An 11,376-nucleotide genomic window follows, 5' to 3' on the forward strand; every position below is an offset into this window, starting at 1 on the left:
TTGGGGACAAGGACAGAAGGAACCAGGGATTCCTGTCTCAGGTTGATATATAAGTGACCTGGGGGATCCCAAGCCATGTGACATCATAGCTATAGTGGTTGGTTCTGCTCTGTCCACAGCTGAGCAATCAGTTCCTGGACCTATGGAGAGCATGTAGCATGTACGCAATAAATACATCTAGTTGAACCATGAACACACACACACACACACACACACACACACACCTATACTTTTCTGGCTCATCTCACACACCCTCATGGCATTTGTTGTGGTTTATTGTTGTTGATTAGACTTTGGACAGAGCCTCCTAACAGGTGCACAGACAGAATCAAGCTTGAATTCTCCCTCCCCTTCTAAATCTCTAGTCCCCCAGAGAACACTGTCAGAGGATAAGGCAGATGAAGCAGGCTGTTTGTGATGGGACAGAATGGAAGGGTGGGCAGGCAGGAGTCAGAAGCCTGGAATCTGACCCTAGAGTGGACACTCATCCTCTGGGACTTTGAGCAGCATCCTGCCCTTTTTTGTCAAGGCCTTCAGCAGAGGAGCACATCCCTTGTCTCTGGAGCCTTCTGGGCAGGTGCTGCTATGCTCACAGAAGGCACAAATTCTGGTTCTCGTTCACCTGAGGATGGAGGGAAGGGAGGACACATCAGGCCCACACTACAGTCATCCCAGCACTGAGGCAGGAGGACGGTGAATGCAGGTCATCTACAACTACACAGCAGAAGTTCACAACAAAACAAACAAACAAAAAAACAACTAACCTGTTGCGGTGGCACAGGAACTTGGGGCTGCAATAGAAAACACAATCATGTCAGGAGCCCGCATTCCTACTGGGAAGGGTTGCAAATGAGCTCTGAGGGTGGGCACCATGACTGGCCACCTGGAGCCCCTCAGAAGAAGAGACTGCACATCCCATGTTGGCAAGATGGCCATCGGGACATCTTTATGGCTCAGCCCATTGTGGTCCATGTACTCTGACCTGAGATCCCCTCATTTAGTGACACATCTGCCAGTTGGGAGAGAGGGACTAGCCACCTGTCTGCTGTGGGACAGCACTAAAGACCACAGTCACAGCTGCCTCCATCACATGTCCCAGATAACCTCTCACATTTCCCCCTCCCTTCCTGACCTTCTGAAGTTTGCTTCCAAGTCACTGCACCCATGCTAAGCTCCATCTTGATGTCATGCATGACCACATCAGTTCCCTAGCATCAGAAAGTCTCCTGCCTCACAAGAGAAAAGGTCCCTCTGTTTCTTTTTACCTGTGACACAGCTCCCCTGAGTCCCGTTGGCCACATGACAACGAGACAGGAAAGATGGGCTGCCTTATGGACCTGAGCACTGGATTCAGAGTCCACTGATTCCCTGGCCCACCTCTCCTTAGCTGAGCATCCCTGAGCCAGTGGCTTCAGCTCTGAGTCTCCTTTGCACACTCTCTATGTGTGTCAGTGTGTGGATACACCTATGTGTTTGAGTGTGTCTGTGCTTATGTGAGTGTATGAGAGTTTGTGTATGTGCATGTGTGTGTGAAAGTATGTTAGTGTTTTTATATGTGTGAGCTTATGAGTTTGCCAGAATGTATGAGTGAATGTATGTATGTGAGTGTGTGTTTGTGTGTGCTCACTTGTGTAACAGACAGAGGTTAAGGTCAGAAGAAACTTGGATGAGTTGTTCTCTCCTTCTACCAAAGGGTTCTAGGGATCAAGCCCAGGACATCAGTGTGGGCAGCACATGGTTTACCCACTGTGCCATCTTGCCAACCTGTGAAATATCTGAATGATGCTAAAATGGCTGTAAAAGAGGCACAGTAGAAGTGTGGAGAATTTCAGTCAAATACCACATCATTTGAGAATATTCTCCGAACAGATGAAGTGTGCAAAGGGGACAGGGTAATGGTAAGGTCTTACCGACACAGCCCAGGAGCACCCCTGGGACTTCTCACGATTCTTAACACATGAGTAATCCAGCCAGGCCACAGCTTCTACTGCCAGCAGCCACCATCCCACTGGGTTAGAACCAGCCACATTCCTTGTTGGGTCAGCTGGGTCCAGGATCACAGGGCTGCAGAGCAACATTCAGAGAAGGAACTGACCAGCTGTCTGGTACCCTAGGTACCACTGCACAGGGACAGGGGAGGAGCCCAGCAGAACACCCCTATTCGGTTTGTCCTGAGTCCCTGCCCGACAGCATAGAGCAAGCCTGGAGGGATCCTTGCCAACGACCTGGAAGGCCTGGGTTCTAATCCTCTACCAGTTAGCAACTGTGTCCTGGGACAGGTTCCTCAGCCTCTCTATCTGTAAAATGGACAGAGTTCAACCAGTTTGTCTCAAAGGATGAGGTGTAAGGGCCGAACACAACCCAGGATCAAGACATGTGACAAGTCATTGTATTGTTTACAGTTCATTAGTCCAGCACCAGTCTTCTGAGTCCCACAACCCTGATGACTTCTAATAGAGCTGGAACATCTCAGTTCCTGCTCCATGGACTCCCCTCCCTCTGCTGTTTGGGTCTGGACAGGGTCAAAGCCTTGTTCTGCAGACAGGAGAGCCCACCCCGGCCTCCAAGTGATGGTGGCCCTCACGTCAATAAGGAGACAGCCTCGTGTCAATAACAAGACACGGAGCTCCCACCTCCCATTTCCACTGCTTATAGTCTGGGTTTTCTTGCTGAGGAGCTGAGTCATGAGGGGATCAGCCTACCTGGCTCTTGTGAGCTGTCTGTGCAGCCAGTTGGCGATGTCTTGATCTTGAAAGTCATAATATTTTGTCCAGTAGATTCGAAGCTGCCTGTACTTGGTGACCAGTTCCAAGACTGTCCGGAAGCCCTGGGCTGTGTTGAACTCAGTGACTCCACTCCCTTGTTCCCAGGCATAGACTGTGAGCAGCTCCAGGGCATACTGTGGGGGCAGTGGCTTCCTCAGCTTCTCCTTACACTGAGAAGAGAAAGGAACAAGAACAAGTTGTGCTCAGCTGTTGTGTGGGGATCACTTCTCACTGACTTAATTCAGCTGCAACCTGATGTTGTCATTACAGGCTTACCGACACACAGCAACACCCATTCATGTAGATTCAGTCTGTGGATGCTAACATAGCCAAGGGCTGAGTGGTTGAGACAGATACTGTGTGGTCCACAGAGACTGAGCATTTACTAGCAGGCATAGGAGAAATCATGACACCTTGAGTGACAGCCAGGGAGTGGGCGTGGGCGGGATAGTAACAATGTTCACTATTGACAACTCTATCACAGGCTCTGAAATAACTGGGGAGGGGCTAGAGAGACGCCCCAATGGGGAAAGTGCCTGCCCTACATGCATGAGTACTGGAGCTCAGATCCAACACACACATGAAAGTCAGGTTGGAGGGGAAACCCACTCATAATCCCAGCTTCAGGTGCGGAGATGGGGGCTCCCCAGGATATGTTGTTGTCCACACCTGCTGATTGAGCACACTGTGGGTTCAAGTGTGAGACCCTGTCTGGATGTACAGGGTGCAGTGATGAGGACCTGACATCGTTCTCTGGCCTCTACAAATGTATACATGCTTATAAACACATACACACATGTTCCCCAGAACAAGTATACACACAGAAGCAAAGCACACATATAAACACAAGCACATGCACACCCTAGAACAGGTATACGTGCAGAAACAACACACACACACACACACACACACACACACACACACACACACACACTTAAAAGGGCCCAGGAAATAATGAGAAATCATCTTTTTATAGTGGTGCATGCCTTTAATCCCAGCACTCAGGAGGCAGAGGCAGCTGTGTATCTCTGTGAGTTTGAGGCCAGCCTGATCTACAGAGCAAGTTCCAGAACAGGCTCCAAAACTACACAGAGAAAGCTGTCTTGAAAAACCAAGGGAGGAAAAAGAGCCAATGACTTGAATGGTAGAAAACCAGAAACCAGAGAAGGTGGCAGGAAGGCTTTGTCTAAGAAGGAAGAGAAGTCCACAGACACATGAAGAGTAGCAGGGAACAGTGGATTAGACCTGGGTGGAAGGAGAGTTAGCTGACTGGACAGTGGACAGGAAGAAATCAATAGAACAAGCATGGAGACTCTTCCTTCCTCTCAGGTCCCCTCCGTGTCCTCCCTCTCCCTCCTAGAGCATCACCTTTCCTTGCTGTCTCCCCGCACCCTTCTCTGCTCTCTCATCCCCTCCCCTCTGCTTCCCTTTCCTTTGTCTTCTTTCTCTGTTTTCTATTTTTTCACCCCTTACGCCATGTTTTTTTTTTTTTGAGTCTGACTTAAGATGGAGTCATCTTAAGAAAGTGAACCCACAGATGAGCAAACGTCTCCTTCCAACAGGACGGTGGGAAATGCCTACGGGGCATGTTCTTGATCAATGACTGAAGTGGGAGGGCCCAGCCCACTGTGGATGGTGTCACCCATGAGCAGGGGCTCATGGGTCACGTGAAAAATGTAAAGCAGGCTGAGCAGCCCAGGGCATCAGGCAGCAAACAATGTTCCTTCGTGACCTCTGATTCACTTCCTGCCTCCAGTTCCTGCCTCGACTTCCCTCAGAGCCTGAGGATGATGTGGGAGTGTAAGCAGACAGTCCCTTTCCTCTCCAAACTGCTTTCTGCCATCATCTTTATCAAAGTAAAGCAATAGAAGCAAAGGAGGACAGACATCGGCCCTAGAGAGCGGACCACTGCTGTGACTCAGCCGCCATGTTGCTCGTCGGGAGGATAGTGGAAGGTTTTTGGAACTTGCAGCCGGAAAAGCTGTTGAGGGCTTAGAGTCTAATGTGCTGTTCGTGGGAACTTGGAAGATACAAATGTAGAGAGGCAGATGACAGAGGCTGGTGTGGGAAGTTTCAGAGGGAAGCAGAGACTCTATCTGGCTGTTTGTGTGAGATATTAGAATTAAGAGTCAGTGGTTTCTCCTAGGCTGGGGCTGGAAGTCAGCTCTGAGTAAGAGACCTGCACCATGGAGGCCAAGTCTTCTGGAAAGAGTTTCCTCATGGTCACACACAGAAGCTGTGGTCCGGGGGCCCAAGACTGCATCTCCAGGTGGTAGCTAGAGTTGGTCATGTGAGCGGTCTCCCAGGTGGGAGTATTTTAGTCCCATCAAGGCTGCAGCAGGGAAGGGGTCATGGAGAGCAGAACGTGTGAGCAGAGCTGGCCGGAGCCTGTGAGAGCAGAGCTGGCCGGAGCCTGTGAGAGCAGAGCTGGCCGGAGCCTGTGAGAGCAGAGCTGGCCGGAGCCTGTGAGAGCAGAGCTGGCTGGAGCCTGTGAGAGCAGCTGTCTACGGTGGCTGCAGAGTCTGAGAACAGCTCTCCGGGCCCTCTGAAGCTCAGAAAATGCTGAGTCTCAGATTCAGACACTGTGCTTTTGCACTGTTGGCCTTTCTTGTTGTTTGATCTCATTGTGTCTGTGCCCTGGTTCTTCCTTCTTGGAGTAAGAAAATATTTAACTTACGTTTTTAATTTTATGTGAGTCGATAGCTGAGAGACTAATCTTTCTAATTGTTGGAATTACAAAAAACCTTGAAAATTTAAAACTATATCGTATTTTATGATGTGATATTGACATGAGATCTCAGGGGTGAGTGAGAAAGAAAGGCTACGTCCTCCTGAATATTAACCTTCATCAGGCGATGAAAGGAGACAGAGACAGAGACCCACATTGGAGCACCGGACAGAAATCTCAAGGTCCAAATCAGGAGCAGTAGGAGAGAGAGCACGAGCAAGGAACTCAGGACCGTGAGGGGTGCACCCACACACTGAGACAATGGGGATGTTCTATCGGGAATTCACCAAGGCCAGCTGGCATGGGTCTGAAAAAGCCTGGGATAAAACCTGACTCTCTGAACATAGCGGACAATGAGGACTGCTGAGAACTCAAGAACAATGGCAATGGATTTTTGATCCTACTGCACGTACTGGCTTTGTGGGAGCCTAGGCAGTTTGGATGCTCACCTTACTAGACCTGGATGGAGGTGGGTGGTCCTTGGACTTCCCACAGGGCAGGGAACCCTGATTGCTCTTTGGGCTGAGGAGGGAGGGGGACTTTATTGGAGGAGGGGGAGGGAAATGGGAGGCGGTGGCGGGGAGAAGGCAGAAATCTTTAATAAATAAATAAATAAATATTAAAAAAACGGGGGAAAAAAGAAAGAAAGGCTACGGTTTAATAGTGGTGTGATTGAGTAGCAACTTGAAAGTTTTGTTAGTTAGACATCAGAAAGCGTCATCTAGCAGGAGGGAAACAGCCACGGCAATGCCTCCATCAGACTGGCGTAGGGTAGTCTGTGGGACATGTTCATGATTAGTGATTGGTGTAGCTGGTGCCATGACTGGGCAGGTGACCCTGGGATGTGTATGAATGCAATGCATAGAGAGCAAGGCAGTGAGCAGAATCCCCCATGGTCTCTGCTTCAGGTACTGCCCTGACTTCCATCAGTAAAGGACATTGACTGGGACGTGTAACCTAATAAGACCTTTCCCTCCCAAGAGACTTTTGGTCATGTGATAAAGATATCATGTCCACAGAAAGCAAACTAGACCACCACATCTTTTCCCTGCCCTGCACCTACTCCCTGTACAGAAGAGGACCACAGTAGTTGGGCCAGATGCCATACCAGTTGGTACCAGTGTTTGACCAGGCGGATGAGATTCTTCAGCTTGGGTGGACGATCCTTCACGAAGTTTCTCTGGAGCTCGGAGAAGCATGTGGAGAACTCACCCTCCAGCCCCAGGGAGGTGCACTTCTGGATGAGGCTTTTGTAGATATCAGGCTTAGGTCTCCCATCAGTGCTGACACCATCTGTAAAAGAGGCTTTCAGTTAACTCTCCAGCCCTTCTCTGGCATTCCTGGGTCCATCTGTGGGGTGACAAGATCACTGGTTATGGGGTTCAGTGAACTGAGCAGAGTTTTAGCATAGCAAGCATCTCTCTCCGTACACCCGTGAGTCCCTCCACAGCTCAGGACCGCATATACCATGTGGCCTTGGACCGTTCCTGCCACCAACTCGTCCCTGTATGGAACCTTCCTCACAGGCCTGGAGACAGTGGTGGGAGGTAACAGCACACTGGGGTCACACACAAGGGGGCTGCAAGTCATCTAATAGCGGTCAACAATATTTTGGAGGTCCAGTATTTTCTTCATGGTGTTTGTCATGTCTGTACACTCCTGCCTGTGTCAAAATACTGTAGAGCAGACAGAGTCTCTCCCATGGGTATTGTGCATGAGTTTGTGAAGAGGTACACGTATACATTGGGTTTCTTCCTTTGTAGTTTGTCTCTTTATCCCTTTGAGGCAGGGTCTCTCTGTGAATAAGGAGCTTGGCTGGCATTCATCGGGCCACAGAGAATCTCCTGTCTCTGCCCCCAGAGTGCCTGGGTTACGGGTCCATGAATGGCACTTCCTAAGTTAGGTGGATGTTGGGGATTTGAACTGAGGTCCTCACGCTTGTGCAGTAATTGCCCTTATCCCTGAGCTGTCTCCCCACACACTGTGTTTTCATGCATGGTTTTCTGTAGTGCCTAACTTAATACCATATTGCTTTGTCTGTCCCAGTCCTGAGAGAGGCCAGGTGTGTGTGTGTGTGTGTTCTAAACTTCTGGAGTAGATGGGCAGCAGGCTACGGTATAGCAGGCTATGGTATAGCTGTGGGTGTGTGACTGTGTGTGGGTTCATGAGCGCATCTGTGTCTTACATGTGTGCAGGTGTGTGGTCATGGTGGCAGCAGGCCATACCATCAGGCTTTAAAGCTGGCTCAGGACAAAAATCCTGTTGATGGGGTTGGGGACACAGGAGGTTCTGGCCATCATGTGCTTCTTTTCAATTTCAGGACCTGGCACACAGTGGGGCTCATCAGTTAACTCATCTTAGGTAAGGTTGTGGCAGGGTCCTCTCAAGGGCTGTCCTCCATACTGCCATTTCCAAGGTGGTGGCTCTGTGGCGGCTCCACATCCCCACTGGAGAGCTGCCTCAGACTGGGGAAGTCCATGACCAGGATAGGTTTCTGGGGGAGCTGCATTTCCAGCTCTTTTCTGGGTCACCCCTCTGTGACCCCTCCCCTTGCATCTTCCCTCAGTATGTTGCCCTGCTCCTACTCCTAGGCTGGCCTCTGAGAAGTTCTGCATCCTGCACTAACTCTCCCACAGACACTCAGCCCTTGCCCAGGTCTGAAGTTTCCTATTCTTTGGGAAAGATGCCTCAAAATTTAATTTTCAGTGAGATCTTTGATGTCTTGTGTTTAGGAGACAAAATCCACATCCTGACACAAATATTGCTGATAAGCCGAGGGGACATCTAGGAGACTTCATCCCATTACTGAGTCAGTTTGCTACTGAATGCCCTTCTCTAATGGATCCTCACTCCCACCCCCCAAATCCTAAATCCCTCCTCCCTAGTTCAGCTCTAAAGAGATCCTCTGTTTGGGTGAATTTCTCGAATGATAAGTGCTTTCAGTTCAGGGAGATTGTCACAAGCGTGAGGACCCGTGTCGGAACACCAGGACTCAGGGAAAAGCTGGGAGAGGTGGCACAGGATTGAAATCGCAGAGGTGGGGTGTTGGAGACAAGAGGGTTCCCAGGGCTCTGCCGCTCAGTCAAGATTAATGTAGAATTCCAGACCAGGGCTCAAAAAATATCAATGGAAAAAAAATATCAAATGTTCGTTAGTCATGTTAGCCAGTTTATGATCATACACACACATTAACCCACATGCAACACACACACAACACACACACACACACACACACACACACACACACACACACACACACACACACACACACACACGAGAGGCCAACAGACAGAAAAGCAGGAAGATCAAGGCACATGGAAGGAGCTGAGGCTTTGACTGGCTTACCCAGGAAATCATCGGCGAGCAGCACATCAAACACCACCTCCTGCTGGAGCTCAGGGGAGCTCAGCTTGAAGTTGAGAGCCAAAGAGTCTGGCCATTTTTCACTCTTAATCTCAAACTTCAGTTCAAATTCTTTATTATGCTGTAACTTGCGCAGCTGCTTCTCAATTTCCTTGATGAACTCTCCCCATCGCTTCACCTGATCCTCAAAGCTGGTGAGATTCTTCACAAAGACCACAAGCTCAGCATCCGACCTGCCCTTCAGCTCAGTGTCTGTACCTGAGGAGCCACCCTGAAAGACAATGAAGAGAAAAATCAGCAGACAGAACCATGCACGGGAGTCCAGGCCCCTAGGGGTCCACCACCAGGGTGATGGAGGGTAGAGAAAGCCGGCACATGCACAGTGGAATACCAGCTAGCCCTGAGAGTGAAGTCAGGATCTATGTAGGAAAATAGATGCTTCTGGATCTGCTCATGGTAGGAGAGATAAGCCAGACTCAGAATGACAGAAAGCAGTGTTTATCTGTGCAGTCTAGGTTTAAATGTGTGTGTGTGTGTGCGTGTGTGTGTGTGTGTGTGTGTGCGTGTCTGTATCTGATAGAAGAACAATTATGAAGGTGAGGGAGAGGTCTAAAGGAAATGAGGGGTGAGGGAGGGTAATTGGGGGAGACAAAAGAGCACATTCCTCTTATATGGAATCTGGATCTACCTGCATATGTGCGACAGGAAATTAGAGGTGGTAGGGAACAAGGGCGGGGGATGGTAATGGGTAGACTGTGAATTAACACTGACATGAAATTGTTGTTGTCCCCGATATTATCAGAATATTAAGGAGAATACACTGAAAGTACACCATGTGCTTGTATGAAGATAATGTGCAACAATATTTAAAAAGTATCAGAATAAAATTTAAAATTAAGAGAATTGAATTCACAAAGAGAATTTTAGAGAAGATAGCAAGTGATACTGTGGAGAGCCTTCCTGAATACAAATCTGGGCACAATCACGGGCCCCTCACACCCCCCAATCCCCCCCCCAGAGTGGTTAGTTGGCATTAAAAGCATTCATTTCTGCAGCCCTCACAATGGACTGAGCTAGGTACTGTTGTCATGAGGTCCCATTTGACAGGTGGGAAACATGGACAATGAAGCTCCCTCAGTCCCGTCATCCAGCACATGGGGTCTCTGTTCTATTCTCTATCCTGTGCCACAGCTGGGGTGCACATGAGAACACTGGGACACAGAGAAGTAGGTAACTCACCCCACTCAGGGGTGCAGCCTGGCTCCTGAGGGTCCTCTCTCTCCCACCTGGGTCAGCTCAGGCTGAGGGTCCTCTCCCTCTCAACCGGGGTCAGTTCACGCTAAGGGGACTCACCTTCACCACTTTGGAGACCTTCTCTCCTTGGTTGGCATCACTGAAACAATTCTTAATCAGGAAAGTACTTATGGCGTTGATGGCTGCTTTGACCTTAGTTCGGAAGGTAGGGTTAGGCATTAGGTGGTTCTTTATAAACTTGTCCAGCTCTGTGGCCGGGGTGCTGCTGAGTCTCCGCTCCATCTTCTGGCCAGCTGTGTGCTGACTGCAGCACTGCATCTGGAGCCTGCTCTACTTTATAGCCACAGCTAGTTTCTCTTTCCCAGGAAGGGCGAGGCTATGCAATCACACCTTTGCCTCTGGGGTCTATAATTCCTGGACTCTATGACATCCCAGAGTTTCCCAGCAGGCAGTGGACTAGGAGGCATAAAGCATTTTAAACACATTTGTCTCTTGTTGTTCTTTTCTTCTTGGTTTTCTAATGTTACTGAAGAAAATGGTTTATCATCACCTAGACATGTTGCTAAACTGTGAAGAGCATATGAGAAACATCCAGATGATGCTGGCATCCAGTTTCACAACTGCTGTGGTCGGTGTGTGGCAGGTGACTGGTCTATACTGGGACAATACAATGAGCTGCCTGCCCAGGCCATGGCGAGCTTGAAGTTCAGCCTTCAGTTCTGGCAGTTCCCTGGGTTCCCAGGTGCACATCCACGTTGCCATCATCCAAGGCGTCATCTACAACAGCTTCACTGCCCTCCCAACCCCACCCCATCTCCATCATAATGGACGAAGGGTTCATATTTCTTCAATGTGGGATCTCACTATGTTGCCTGGGATAGATGTAAACTTGGGAATCTGCAGTGTTGTCCTCCAAGTTCTGAGGTTACAGGGGTCTGCCACTCTATCCAGCTACAACCATTATCAGTCAATGGCCACTTTCTGATCATGCAAAGTGATGACTTATATCCAGGACAAATCACCATGAGTGACGAGCCTGTCTCCATGTCAAACTCTCCCTGGCCAGCAGGAGCTGATGTTCATCATGGCAGGTGATCCACACTTGTAATCTCAAGTCCTGGGATGCTGACACAGAACTTGAGAGTTTGAGGTCAGCCAGGACTACATGATGAGACTCTGTCTCATAAAACGAACAAAAAAATAAGCACATACAAATACACACACGCACGCGTGCGCACACACACACACACACACACACACACACAC

General features: G+C 49.3%; 1 protein-coding gene across 1 annotated transcript; it reads right to left on the reverse strand.

Annotated features, from left to right (window-relative positions):
• Window positions 1–589: 589 nt before the first annotated feature.
• Window positions 590–10,392, reverse strand: LOC101980569 (2'-5'-oligoadenylate synthase 1A-like). Its single transcript, XM_005344504.1, has 7 exons — window positions 10,210–10,392; window positions 8,839–9,127; window positions 6,602–6,786; window positions 2,703–2,935; window positions 1,911–2,064; window positions 765–791; window positions 590–622 (listed from the first exon to the last, which is right to left on the reverse strand). Exons 1-7 carry the CDS (start codon window positions 10,390–10,392, stop codon window positions 590–592), a joined length of 1,104 nt encoding a protein of 367 aa, XP_005344561.1.
• Window positions 10,393–11,376: the final 984 nt, after the last annotated feature.

Source organism: Microtus ochrogaster, chromosome 2, assembly GCF_000317375.1.
Source record: "Microtus ochrogaster isolate Prairie Vole_2 chromosome 2, MicOch1.0, whole genome shotgun sequence".
Classification (NCBI taxonomy): domain Eukaryota; kingdom Metazoa; phylum Chordata; class Mammalia; order Rodentia; family Cricetidae; genus Microtus; species Microtus ochrogaster.

What these genes read in the sequence shown, in the direction of transcription:
- LOC101980569 (XM_005344504.1), bottom strand. Translation starts at nt 10,392, where the DNA reads ATGGAGCGGAGACTCAGCAGCACCCCGGCCACAGAGCTGGACAAGTTT. An exon ending in TCAAACACTGGTACCAACTG is followed by an intron (nt 2,936 to 6,601) that starts GTATGGCATCTG and finishes TTCTCTTCTCAG; the next exon opens with TGTAAGGAGAAGCTGAGGAA. An exon ending in GGTGCTCCTGGGCTGTGTCG is followed by an intron (nt 792 to 1,910) that starts GTAAGACCTTAC and finishes TTTCTATTGCAG; the next exon opens with CCCCAAGTTCCTGTGCCACC.